At 46.3% G+C, this 13,601-nt stretch overlaps 2 protein-coding genes across 16 annotated transcripts in view; one reads left to right on the top strand and one right to left on the bottom strand.

The window, feature by feature from the left end:
• MTHFD2 (methylenetetrahydrofolate dehydrogenase (NADP+ dependent) 2, methenyltetrahydrofolate cyclohydrolase) overlaps positions 1 to 13,601 on the top strand; it is an 86,732-nt gene that overhangs the window by 25,767 nt on the left and 47,364 nt on the right. For 7 of the 15 annotated variants that reach the window (XM_070235302.1, XM_070235307.1, XM_070235293.1 and 4 more), the window contains 2 exons: positions 1,097 to 1,228; positions 4,170 to 4,273. The exons of 3 other annotated variants lie outside the window; for them this stretch is intronic. In XM_070235302.1, the coding sequence (XP_070091403.1) occupies positions 4,260 to 4,273 (14 nt within the window). In that variant the 5' untranslated portion in view covers positions 1,097 to 1,228; positions 4,170 to 4,259. Of the gene's footprint in view, positions 1 to 1,096; positions 1,229 to 4,169; positions 4,274 to 12,570; positions 12,688 to 13,601 lie in introns of all 15 variants that reach the window. 5 more of the 15 variants (XM_070235305.1, XM_070235288.1, XM_070235295.1 and 2 more) reach the window with 4 other exon arrangements.
• On the bottom strand, positions 6,702 to 12,436 carry LOC100069252 (uncharacterized protein C2orf78-like). The gene is made up of 2 exons (XM_070235286.1): positions 9,614 to 12,436; positions 6,702 to 8,744 (listed from the first exon to the last, which is right to left on the bottom strand). The coding sequence occupies exons 1-2, from the start codon at positions 10,194 to 10,196 to the stop codon at positions 6,874 to 6,876; spliced, it is 2,454 nt and encodes an 817-aa protein (XP_070091387.1). The 5' UTR covers positions 10,197 to 12,436; the 3' UTR covers positions 6,702 to 6,873.

The raw sequence follows: 13,601 nt of genomic DNA, 5'->3' as shown, positions 1-13,601 counted from the left end.
TCTAAAGCTCGTATAGAAAAAGAAACTTACATCACCAGGAAAATTCTGAAAAGGAAGAAGGTAGAAAAGGGTTGCCTAGCCCTACCAAATGTTAAGCCATACTAGAAGTGTTGCTGGAGCACAGGGGATTTTTCGGGTGGTGAAGCTAATCTGTCTGATACTCTAGGGGTAAATGCATGTCATTGTACATTGGCCAAAGCCCATAGATTATACAACACAGAGTGACCCGTGACGTGAGCTATGGACTTTGATAATGATGTGTCAATGTTGCTTCATTGATTACAACAAATGGAGCACACTGGTATGGCATGGTGATGGTGGGAAAGGCTGTGTAGGGTGAAGGAGAGATGGTTAAAGTGAGAACTCTTTACTTTCTGCTCCGTTTTACTATGAAGCTAAAACTGCTCTACAAATGAGTCTATTAGTTTTTTACTTTTAATTTTTTTTGTGAGGAAGACTGGCCCTGAGCTAACGTCTCTGCCAGTCTTCCTCTGTTTTGTGTGGGATGCTGCCACAGTGCGGCTTGATGAGCGGTGCTGGGTCCACACCCTGGATCCCAAACTGCAAACCCCGGGCCACCGAAGTAGAGCTGGTGAACTTAAGCACTACGCCACCAGGCCGACCACCTCTGTCAGTTTTTTAAAAGATGTGTTGCTGGCCCTTGAGTAACCACAGATCAGTGGAACAGAGTACATAAATAAGATAAATACATAAAAGAATATTTAGCACTAAGAGCCATCCTTCATTTATTTAGATATTCTAGGAGTATTTATAAGTGCCTACTCATAGGCACTCCGCTTGGAGCTGGAGGTACAGTGGTGGACAACACTGATGTGGTCCCTGCCTTCTGGGAGTTTACAGTCTGGTTAGGTACCCCCGTGACACAAATACAGAAGTAAATCTCTAGAAGTGAGCTTATTTTCTTCCCTCTAATCTCTGGGGGAAAAGATTGTAATCTAGCTTGTAACTTCCAGAAGGGTGGAAACTTTCCTCTGAATCACACTGTATGTTAGCATCATAGGGCTTGAATGAATGACAGTATAAGAAAGGATTTGAAGCACACATTTGCTGTTTCTTATTTCATTCTCTCTGACAGAGTTTGGAAAAGAATCTTGTTCTAGAAGAATGTTGTTACCCCTTGGCTGTTTCCAGCAAAATCTGAGAGCAGAGTGAAGAACTTGGACTGATTATTGATGTAACACACACTCCCCACTAATACAAACCAGAGGTAAATGGAACCCTTAATTGAAAGGAACCGTCTTCATTCTTATGGTATAATAAGCATAGTAATTCAGTAGTTGTAATCCTGGCCTTCTCTCATGGGTAGTATTTCAAAAAGGGAACCAAGTGCTTTCCTTAATTACGCTTTTCTAATTGCTACCTGAAAAAGAGAGTAAAGATGTGAATTGAAATATAATATTTGGCAATAACCTCTGTATGTGCTTAAGAAATTGTATGAACTTCCATGTTCTATGTATATGTATAAAGTATATATTATAAAAAATACATACATATATATTTGCTGAGGAAAGATTTCTCCCTGAGATAACATACGTGGCCGCGCTTCCTCTTCCTTTGCTTGAGGAAGATGAGCCCTGAGCTAACATCTGTGCCAGTCTTCGTCTGTTTTGTATGTGGGTCAGTGCCACAGCATGGCTGACGAGTGGTGTGGGTCCGTGCCTTAGATCTGAATTCGTGAACTGAGGCCACCGAAGCAGAGCCCACTAAGCTTAACCACTACGCCACGGGGACGGCCCCCCTGTTCTATATTTTCAAAGTAAAGTGAACTTCTAGTAAGAACAGTAGTAGCCTAAAGAAAAGAATGGAGTATCCATGGTATCTTCAGTACTTATTTTGGGCAGTTGTGAGAGCACGTGTAAGTATCTTGATAGAAGACAGTTCTCTAAGTTTTATGCTTTCGTTTCCTAATATCTTTGGATATAATAGAGAAACACATATGTTCTGTTGGCCTGTGTGGCATTATCAGTGGGAAAGAATTATCCTTTTTCTAGGCAGTTCCACAGCCTTCGGAAACAATAACACCTAATGTCTGTAAACATTTGTAGAGGCCTACCTCACAGATATCACAGGTTCTGTTCCAGGTCACTGAATAAAGTGAATATCGCAATAAAGCGAGTCAGACTAATGATTTGGTTTCCCAGTGCATGTAGAAGTTATGTGTACACGATACCATAGTCTGTTAAGTTTGCAATAGTATTATATCTAAAGGGACATCATACATAGCTGAAGTAAATAATACCTTATTGCTTAAAAATATGAACCATCATCTGAGCCTTCAGCAAGTTGTAATCGCGTTGCTGATGGAGGGTCTCGTAAGAAATGCAGTGTCTGTGAAGCACGGTAGAGCGAAGCACAGTACAGTGAGGTAGGCCTGTACAGCAGCTGCCATTTAAAAAGTGCGTGCACACACGTTAAGTCAGTGAATCCGCACAGCAGGCCTTTGCTGATGAAGTGGGAGTGGTACTAACGTTCCCTCCTGAGTGCTTCCTCTGCGCTGAGCCCGGAGCATAGACGGTGACAGTGACTCACTTCACAGATGATCAGACTGAGGCCCAGAAAAGGAAGAATTGAAACTTGAACTCCGGTATTCCTTTTGTTTTTTTTTCTTTTACTGTAGTAAAACGTACGTAAGCAATATTTATCATTTTAACCATTCATAAGTGTACAATTCAGTGGCATTAAGTGCACTCATGATGTTGTGCAGCTGTCACCACTGCCTGTAACCAAGCGGTTTTCATCATCCTCAACAAAAGCTCTGTCACCATGAAAAAAATAACAGCCCCATTTCCCCTCCCCCAGCCCCTGGTGACCTCTATTCTACTTCACGTCTCCGTGAATTTGCCTGTTCTAGGTGCCTCATGTTAGCGGAATCCGACATATTTTTCCTTCGGTATCTGGCTTATTTCACTGAACATAATGTTTTCTAGGTTCATCCATGTTGCAGCATGTAACAAAATGTTATTCCTTCTTAGGGCTGAATAGCATTCCATTGTGTGTACATACCACATTTTGTGTATCCATTCGTCTGTTGATGGACACTTGGGTTGTTTCTACCTTTTGGCCCTTATGCATCATGCTGCTGTGAGCATTGTGTACAAACATTTGTTCAAATCCCTGCTTTGAATTCTTTTGGATGTATAGGTGGGAGTAGAGATGTTGGATCGTGTAGAAGTTCTACGTTTAACCTTTGAGAAAGCGCCAAAAAGTCTTCTACAGTGTCGTCCTGTTTTAACAATTAACACAAATTTTAAGCATTTACAGGAGCAGACATAATGGTGTGGTGTTCGTGGACCAGCCATGAACTCCTTCAGCTTGAATATTTATCAGCTGATGGCTGTCGTGTCTCCTCTCTACCCCTCCCTGTTTCGCCCTATTCCATAGTTTTTTAAGCAGATCCCCAATATCATATACTTTCACCTGTTCATCTTTGATATATACATTTAAAATGTCAGACTTTTGTTCCTTAATATCCTGGTTTATTATTAAATATCCAGTCAGCGCTCAAATTCGCAGTTGTCTCCTAAATGTCATAGAAATTGTTTTGAAGAGTTTGAGTTAGGTCTAAGTTAGGGCCACACTTGGCGTTTGATTGTTAGGTCTCGGATGTCTGATTTAATCTATGGGTTCTCCTTCCATGTCTCTCTCCACTTTCTTTGTCTTTGTTTCTTTTTTTCTCAATAACTTAGCTTTTTGAAGATACCAGGTAGTTTGTCCTATCTGAAGATGACATTGCAAATAATACAAGAGTGAATGAACACAATGGATAATGTCTTAAGAGAAATAAGAGAAGGAGGAAAGTTTCAAAATTCTATAAGAAGAGAAAATGAATTCTAGAGAAATGCCAAATATTAGAGATAAGCAAAAAAGTCAGGCCAACTCTGAAAATAGTAATTCCAACACATGTAAGAATTTGGTGTAGCATAAAAATGATATTTCAAATCAGTGGACACATTAGTGAGTAAACTGTGATACTTCCACGTTGGAGTGTAAATCATCTCTCTGGAAGGATCCGCAGCGTGGCAAAAGTAAATGTGTCTAAGGGAGGAGGGAAATGGGTGGCCGGGGAACTTGGGGAGAAGGGTGAATTTCCATTGAATCCCCTTTTGTACCTTTCTCACGTTCTCTCCTGTGAATCTATTACCTCTGAGGTCTGCCTGCCTGAGTTGAAACCCCAGCTGCCCCAGTTGCTGCCTCTTCACCTTGGGCCAGTTCTTGACACTCTCCAAGTCTGTCTCCTTATGGGCGAAATGGGGTGAGTGACTTCGTGGTGCTTCGTGACACAATATAAGCTCTCATTAAATGTAAATGACCAGCAGAAACAACACAAATGTCCATGAACTGAGGAAAGCATAAACAAGTGTGGTGGCTCCATTATGCAGTCATACAAAGGAATGAAAGACTGACACACACTACAACGTGGATGGACGTTGAAAAACCTTCTGCTAAGTGAAAGAAGCCAGACACAAAGGTCACGTATTGTGGTATATTTCAGATGTGTGAAATGTCCAGAAAAGGCAAGTCCGTAAAGATAGAAAGCAGATGAGTGGTTGCCGGGTCTGGAGAGAGGAGGGAGTGAGGAGCAGCCTCTAATGGTTAAGAGGGTTTCTTTTAGGGGTGATGAAAATGTGATGGGTTTGATAATGCTGGTGGTTGCCTGAGCTTGTGAATGTACTAAATGCCACTGAATTTAGAGTTTCAAAAGGTGAGTTTTCTGGCATGTGAATTATATCTCAATAAAAATAATTTTAGAAATGTAAATTACCAATTTTCCCACGGTAATTATTTACTGTTCACATCACTCCCCTCCAACCACTGCATTCCCTTGTATGCCTCCTGTCCCCCGCGCTTCCCCTGCTCAGCCCCTCCAGGTGCCCCACAAGACTTCCCAGGGAGTGACTCTGGACCCTTGGGCACACAAGTCCTGTGCGGGTGGAGCCGCGACCCAGTGCACAGGCACACCCACCACTCTCCCGCAGTGTGACGGACGCTTCCGGCAGGTTTTTCTCATATGGTTTGGAGGACAGTGATGTTGAGAAAAGGTGGCGACAGGCCAGGTGGATTCAGGAGGACCTGGCAGGTCTCTCAAGTCAATACTTATGAACAGACGCTTTTCTGATGCAAATATACAAGTGGCCAGCAGGCTCATGAAAAGGCATGAAACATGACTAATTTTTAGGAAAGGGCGTTCAAAACCAAAATGAGCTACCACCTCCCACCCGTCAGAATGGCTATTATTAGAAAAAACAAGAAATAGCAAGTGTTGGAAGGGTGTGGAGCAAAGGGAACCCTCATATAGTGCAGGTCAGAATGTAAATTGGTACAGCCACTATGGAACAGAGAATGCAGATTCCTGAAAAAATTAAAAATAAGACTACCATATGACCCAGCTATTCCACTTGTGGGTGTTTATCGAAAGGACGTGGAAACACTAATTGGCAAAGATGGATGCGCCCGTATGTTCGTTGCATCATTATTCACAATAGCCAAGACTTGGAAACAACCTCCTAAGGGCCCACTGAGAGATGAATGGATAAAGAAGATGTGGTATATATACAATGGAATCCTACTCAGTTATCAAAAGCATGAAATCTTGCCGTTTGCAGCAACATGAGTGAACCCTGAGGGTGTTACGCTAAGTGAAATGGGTCAGATGGAGAAAGACGTATACCTAATACTTCACTCATATGTGGAAGATAAACAAACACATAGATACCAGAGGGGAAAGCGGGGGAGGAGGAGGAAAGGGGTAAGGGGCAGATGTGTAGGATGATGTATGGCAATTGGACCTTGGGTGGGAAAACGACATAGTCTGTACAGAGGGGAAATAGAATGAAGTACATCTAAAAAAAAGTTTAGGCCCCGCTCCAGAAGTTTGATCTCATCCACCAGTAACGTCTGGATGCTGTGCTCTGAAAGCCAGCTTGGTCGCCAGCAGGCGTTAGCAAATACTGAGCACTGCTGGCATGCAGGTCTCAAGTTGAGGCCTTGCTCCTCCGCAGGCAGTGTGACTGCAGCCCACTGCGGAACGTCAGTAGTAAAGCGGCTCAGTGACCCTGGCCTTGCGTGTGGTTGCAAAGGTTAAACTGAAGTAGTGGGCTCGTGGGCCTGGTGCACAGAAGTTGAGGAAATTTCTCTGCCTGCCCTGTCCTGCTGCAGCAGCTCCCATGGGGAGGCTCCTGTTATCAGCTGCCCCCAAGGAAACTCAGCCCTGGCCCTTCATCCCGTAGATTCCCCTTTGATTTATACTGACCGTCCCCAGCCGTAGTCATCCATGGATGAAGTGACCCAAGCCTTTTGGAAGGTGTCCTGAATCTCTTGTTTTCCAAAACACCGATGTGGTGGTCGTGAGCCATAAGACCAGCCTCCCTGAGAGACTTTTTACATTTCTCCTGGTCAACCTAGACTCATCGGCTGCCGTCTTCAACTCTATTCCAATTTTACTCTTTTAACGCTCCCCTCAGGCCCTGCTTCTGACTTCTGTCATTCACGACTCCTGCTTCTTTTTCTAAACCCCTCAAATCTCTCCCCTTTGGGCCTCCCCAGCCCTGCACCCAATTATGGCCTCTTTCGTCAGTTCGTCTCCCTTTTCCCTCATTCTCCTGTCCAACTTCACTTTTTTTTTCTCCTGAAGAATTGGGTTCCCTCCCACCCCCATCACAGAAAAAACACAGTTAACAGCATTTCCAAACACAGAAGGCTTCTTTATTCCTCGTCTATTCATTCTAGTACTTTATTTACTGTCTTACTAAGTTTTTAAATATATCAAAACGAATAAGAGAAATCTATCTATCTATCTATCTATCTCTGGAAAAACAACTGGTCCCCAAAGGGGCACCAAGAGCCCTAGCAGCCTTATATCGCGTAGCCGTAGTATCGAGAAATTTCCATTTCTTTTTCCCTCTCAGTGAAAAACTGCACTTTCCCCCGAGAGGTGTACTTGGCAGCCTTCTCACGCTCCTGTTGAGCCTGCCTCTTCATGGCCTCCCGCTCTGGCCTCTGTTCCTGTGTGATGGGCTCCGACATCACTGGCCCTGGAATGTCGGGTTTCCTCCATGGAATTGGTTGCTTGCTGAAATCCTCCAGTAGATACTGGGCGGGAGGCTTGGGCGGGGCCTGGAGCATGGGCACAGCAGTGGCAACGGGCTCCTGCTGGAGAGAAGTGCAAGACGCTGTTGTGTAAGGTGCAGGCCTTGAAGCAGGACACTGAGGGACGCTAGGCCGGGTGGGGTTGGTCCAACCTGGTCGAGTGGGGTTGGTGGTAATTGGCCGAGCTGGTCTGGCAGGACCTGTCAAAGATGCAGGAGCTGGGTGGGTGGAATTGACTGCAGTTGGTTGGGCTGAGTTGGTGGAAGCAGGCCGGGCAGGGTCTGCCACAGCAGGCCGATGTGAGGCCAGAGCCTGTGGCTTCCGAGGAACAGGTCGAGCTGGAGGCTTGTCCACGGACAGAAAAGGCAAAGGTACCAACCTGACCTTCCCAGGAGGTGGCAGCTCGTCCCGGGATGGAGGTGGACACTCCTTTTCAGCACTGCTCTCTGCTTTCTGGGCTTTGACTTGAGTTTCCTCAGGACACTGACCCTCCAGTGGTTTATCCAGCCACGGTTTGATAGCTGGGCAGGGCTGGGGGTGTTTGGGGTTGCTGGAGGTTCCCAGGGCCCGGGAGGAAGAGGGCCCGGTGTTCTTCTCACTCTTCCTCCCCAGAGCATGAAACACCTGCACCGACTCCAACATGTGCTGGCCGAGGCTGGTTCGAGGCCGCTTAAAGGTTTCTTGGCTCAGCTCGGGCTGATTCTTCCTCCGCTTCATCTTGGGCATCATTGGCTTCTCTTCCACCCTGACTTCAGTCCCTGACTGCCGACTCTCTCCAGCTTTCTTGGGGTTGTTTCCTCTGGTCCTCTTGGTCCTTTCCTGCCCATGGCTCTTAGTTGTACTGATCCTGCTGGGTGCAGCTTTCTGAGGTTTGCTGTTGGAGTGCTCGGCCTCGTTCTCAGGAGCCCTGTCTCCCCCTGACAGGCACTCCGGGTCCTTTGGCTGGATTTTGGCCTTGGGAGCACCATCGAGAGGCTCAGAGGCCTGATGTTTGTTCTTCCTGGTGTACTCGGAGGCAGCCTTTCTGCCACTTATCTTTTGCTGCAGCTGGATGGACTCGATGGCTCCTGTGTCTTTGGCTTGGATCAGCTCGGGGCCTTGGGGTTGATCAAGGTCTTTCAAGGGGTCGAATAGTTGGGGAAGGTGACCATCCTCCATCAGTGTAGCGATGTCTGCAAAGCCACCGCTAGCCTCGGTCCCGTTTTCCAGTGTCCCTTGGCCCTCAAGACTCAGGCTACTCTTTCCCACATCAGCGTTTTCGGAAGCAGGGTGGTCCTCTGGTCCGAGGGGATCGATGCAGGCCAGGAGCTGGAGAATATCAGGAATTTCTAAAGGCTGTAGTAGAGGCTCTTGGTTTTGTATTGGGATCTGGTCGGGATCCAGGGGCTTTGCAAGTTTGGTGTTAAACTCATCCCAGTTCTTTGGATTTGGAGACGGTGCCAGGAGGTCACTGTTAGACGTCTTGTCTGGAGCTGTCAGTGACATGTCCCCAAGCTCAGCTGGTGGGTCACTCTGCAGCATCTGGGTATTTCTGCTACTGCAGGATTTGGGGAATTCTGGAGCTTGCTGTAGGTAAATTTTCTGGCTTGGCGGTTGCAGCCCCAGGGAAGTCTCCATCCCCAGGGACGTTTCCACCACTACAAAGGAAGCAAGGATGAAGTGAGTCCTCGGTGGGTGAGATGTTCCCCCCTAGATACCAGTGCGGCAACCACGTCCCTTCCCCCGATGGGCAAGGCGTTTCTCCTGGCTCTTAAGGATCATGGACAGTGCCCTGTGCTAGGAGCTAAGAGGCGAGTGTTCTGGTTCTTACTGGTGATCATTGGATGTCATTGTCCCTTGGCTTTCTTTCTATTTCATAGGGTTGTCATAGGAGCAATAAAAAGTAAAAGAGAGTTTTATACTATGAGACATTTCACAAGTCCTAACATTCTCCTATAGAGTCTTTTTGATGCTGTCCATTTTCCCGGGAGAATGAGAACACGTCACACTGTGGACGAGGAGAGGGAGCGGAGCTCTTTCCGATGGAATATATGAGCAAGGACAGATTCCTAGCCTGCTGAATTTTGACAGCGTCTCGGGACAGAAGGGCTTATTCCTGGTATGAGTGAACAAAGTGAGGGAAAGTTTGCGTGTCTCTATCATAGTGATAGTTCTGACAGGCCTTCCCAGGAGACTAACCCCGTAAATCGGCAGAGGGAGTCCATTTGTATGTGGTGGAGTAGGGCACTTAGCAGCTGGGGTAGTGAGAGATATGGGGTCCCTTGGTGTGCTCTTGGGGTTCTCAGCCATGTAGCATAGATGAGCATTACAGTGTCCCCCCTGCCCCCCTGTATGAGGTGTTCTTATGTCGAGTCTGAAATGGGGAGCACTGAGCGAGGGTAGTGTTCACTCATGTCTCAGGACTTCAGTTCTACCTGTCTGTGGCCTCACCGCTTCCCGGCTGCAGATTTGACCCTGATTTTGGATGCAGACCTCCTTTCTCTGCCTTCTTGCTGTTTGTACTCACCTTGAAATCTGGTTTGTGGGATGGCTGGAGCAGACGCAGCGTAGTAGACCCCAGAGGTGGAGGCTGGTGGAAGGCCATGTGTGGGCTGAATCTCCTTTAGTACCAACACCATTTCTGGTTGAGGAGCAGAGGCCCCGGCTCCTGTGTAGGACACAGAGCCGTAGGACTGCAGGCAGGGGCCAAGTTCTCCAGACAGCAGAGGCCCCAGTGTGCCGTGACCACAGTAGTACACCTGGCTTCCTTCCTGGTAGGGAAGTGACAGGCTGTGTCCCTGATTTGGAACCCGAGATGGTGTTCCCTGAACAAGGCTGGTGGAAAGAGATGGATACAGTGGGACCGGGTTATTGGCACCTGAAGTTCTGTCATACTGTGCTGCCATATACATGGAAGAAACCGCTGTGTCGTGGCCAGTGACAGTCAGAGTGCAGTCTCCGAGTGAAGAGGACTCCTGTGCAGTGCTTCCTGGGACACCCCACTCAAAGAGACCCGGATAGGAAGCAGCTGAGGTGGAGCTCTGGCTCTGGCCAGTCACTCCAGACAGCGTGGTTGTGCTAGAATGTTGGTAAAGGTAGGCGCTGCCCATGAGTGGCTGGGAAGAGGTGCCCGAGGCTGATGGCAGTAGCCATCCTGAACTGACGGCTGGAGCAGAGACTCTGGAGAAATTGCAGACACTTCCTGCTAGGGAAGCTGCATCGCTCACCACAGGAAGAGAGAGCTGCAGGGAGTTTGGAGTTCCAAGTAAGGATGGATTCTGGAAATTTTCTGTAGGGAACAAGAGGGTGAAGAAAAACTCAGTGAGACTGATCAACTCTGACAATGTCTGAGGAGCAGCATCATCTCAAGGTTGCTGCATGAGGAAGCCTCTCATCCCAGTGCTCACTGAGACAGCAAACACCCACGGCTTTATGGTGGTTGTAAGGGCGGGAGGAGTTTGTTCCTTTCTGTGTAACTGCCTGTGCTCCCAGATGGGGCAGAGATGTGCAGAAGCCCCAAGTGGTGTGGGTCACACCTTGTTCTCTAGGCTGGAAGCCCCCTTCTCCCTGCCCATCCTTCCCTTCAGCCTCCCCTAGTCCTGACTCGTCTACTCTTTGCTAGCATTGAAGCACCTGAAACTAGAACGTCCTCAGAGATGCTCTGTTCTGACATTCTCCTGGTACGAGTGAGGAAACTGAGGCTCAGAGAGGTCAGCTGGAGTGGTCCGATTCTCCCATTATGGCAGCATCATCACCAGGTCACAGAGCCTAAGTCTCCTGACTTCTTGCCAGGACTCTGCTCTGACTGTTCCACTACCAGAACCCGGGAGAAGGAGACCTCCTAATAAGGTGTTTTCTTGGTCCCTTAGAAAACAGTGCAGCTGTTACCACTGTCTCTTCAGCGTCTGTTTGCTCGTACTGTTCACGTGCTGTTCCCTAGAGTTCACCCAGTAGTCAGTCCGGGTGGTAGGTGTAAAGGGTCACTCTTACCCTCTTCAAGCCTGGTTTCTGATCCTACCTCCACATGATTGCCTGAGGGTGTGCATCCCAAGAAGTGCTTTTTGAAAGAAAACAGTAATTTAATCTCCCTGAGCTTCAGGTTACTCATCTGTAGTTACAATAACAAGAGCAACAACAATAATAGTAATTCATACATGAATTCATATAGGACATATCTGTTATCTGGAGGAAGATATGATAAGTTCTGTGAAAAATCATGGAAAACATTTATCAAGGAAGTAAAAAGAACCATATAGATATTCATAAAAGCTGCGGTATGCAGCAAGCAACAAAGCAGAATCAGTTTACTGATAGTTCTGTATCATATACGCTTTGTCATGAAAGTGAATATTGCCGGCTCCATTGTAGTGAATACTATTTACCAAAACCAGCCCGAGAAGAAGGTGATTTTGAATGAATTCCTAGCCAGTACGTGCAGACAGAGTAGATCAGTAAAAGTGGCCTAAAAGGCATCAAAATGCTATCAATGTGAATGTATAGCTGGCCACAACATAAGCAGACAGATATTTCAGTGAAAACTGGTACAAAGCAGAGAGCAACATCCTAAGTGTAAAGGAATTCCGTTGTTGTGCTCGTTCTTATTTCTCTGACCATGAGCCGCAAGGAACGGCTAGTAAGCCTACAAATCCATACTTCAATTAGTATATCCACATAGAAGCAGAAGAGAGTACTTAAAAGGTATCAGGAAGGTTTTTCTATTTATCCTAAAACCTCAATTATTATCACCTTCAAGATCTAGGAAGGTGTCATCCCCAAAGACTGAAACCACCGTCATCGCTAGAATCCAACTTTTAAAAATTTAATGTAGGAAAACCGGAAGGATGCCACAAAATTGTCTGAGATAAATGTGGAGTCAGAGATGGGGCACTTGAGTTTTGCTTTTTCTTCTCGGGCAGCTTAGATCTAGAAAGAGATGGTGGCCGTTTCTCAGTGCGCGCTCTATGTCAGGAAGAAAATGTTTATAAAGATGAAAAGCAGCCTTGACTTGGAACCTACGTATCACACACAGGAATTAATCCTTCTGATTCAAGTTAGAGGATATTATTTGTTAGAAACTTATGTTTTATTTTTAATGGGCAAAACCTCTACATAGTTAAAAAATGAGAATGAAGGGGCTGGCCCCGTGGCCGAGTGGTTAAGTTCGCGCGCTCCGCTGCAGGCGGGCCAGTGTTTCGTTGGTTGGAATCCTGGGCGCGGACATCACACTGCTCATGAAACCCCGCTCAGGCAGCATCCCACATGCCACAACTAGAAGGACCCACAATGAAGAATATACAACTATGTACTGGGGGGCTTTGGGGAGAAAAAGGAAAAAAATAAAATCTTAAAAGAAAAATGAGAATGAAATAAAGCACTAGAAATTCTGTTGCCTCCAGCCGTCTGGATAAGCACTTTATCAATTTCTGGATTATAGGAAGTGTCATTTCTAAAAGATCTCTGAAATGTTTATATTCAAACTCTCAGGTGCCGTCCGCGTTCAGAGAGGCAAGAGAAAAAAGCAAAGAAGCGAGTCTGAGTCTGAGAAGCTGCTTTGCCTGGCGATGCCCTGTTCTGCCTCACTGGCCTTCCTCGGCTATGAATGTGAGCGTTTGCTGAAGTCAACTGTGCTTCGCCCTGCTCTGAGCACGTTTCACTCTGTGCTCTTCCTGCTGCAATTGAAAATCTTTGGTTCCTTCAGCATGTCATGCCAAACCACCTCTTTTTCCTGGAGAGCTCCTCCTCGCTCTCCTCCTCATTCTTCTATTTTCTCAGCCCTCTAGGTTCCTGTTGGCCTGTGCTGATGAAAACAATCCTCAACTTCCTGACCTTTGAAGACTAGTCCCCCTATAGCCCAGTACTCTCCATTGTCTCTTCCTACTTTTTTTTTTTTTCACCTCACTTAGGTAGATAACTCCAAACATGGGCATATTGCCTTTTGAACAGCACTAAATTTAAAATACTACGGTTGAAATTTCAGTGGAGGGAGACCATTACAGATGAAACCTTTGGGGATATACTGCTAACTTCCTGCATCACCTAGATTTCTCTCTGTTTCTGTGGAAACACCCTCAAGAAGTCTCTGATTTCATTTCTACCTGGGTGCCCTTTAAGATTCAATATGAGAAAAGCAAAGGAGCAGAAGGAACCACAGTTGTAATATCCTGATGTGAGAGATGAGAGAAAACAGAGTTTGTGAGAGAGTCAACGACTTGTCCAAAGTCCTACAGCTCATAAATGTCAAAGTCAAAACTTAAATTAGGTCCCCAGGTTTACTTCAATACTTTCCTCCCATTATTCTCTGCTACATTAGAATCTACTCCCAAATTTAGGGGCAAAAATACATAACGGAACACTTAAAAAGTTAGTTTCCTTGCCTGACATGGTGAGAAAAGAAGAGGAAGCATCAACCGCAGATCCAAGAGATGAGGAGACGATACCAGAGGAAGTCTGAGTGGCTGCCGTCAAAGAGCGGTGTGTCCAGTATGAAGGTCACTGGTCACACTGGTCGCTTGCGA

Source organism: Equus caballus, chromosome 15 (genome assembly GCF_041296265.1).
Source record: "Equus caballus isolate H_3958 breed thoroughbred chromosome 15, TB-T2T, whole genome shotgun sequence".
Taxonomy (NCBI): domain Eukaryota; kingdom Metazoa; phylum Chordata; class Mammalia; order Perissodactyla; family Equidae; genus Equus; species Equus caballus.
Note: the sequence above shows the minus strand (reverse complement) of the source record. Positions and strands in the feature narration are given on the sequence as shown.

What these genes read in the sequence shown, in the direction of transcription:
- LOC100069252 (XM_070235286.1), bottom strand. Translation starts at nt 10,196, where the DNA reads ATGGGCAGCGCCTACCTTTACCAACATTCTAGCACAACCACGCTGTCT. An exon ending in CCCACAAACCAGATTTCAAG is followed by an intron (nt 8,745 to 9,613) that starts GTGAGTACAAAC and finishes CTTCCTTTGTAG; the next exon opens with TGGTGGAAACGTCCCTGGGG.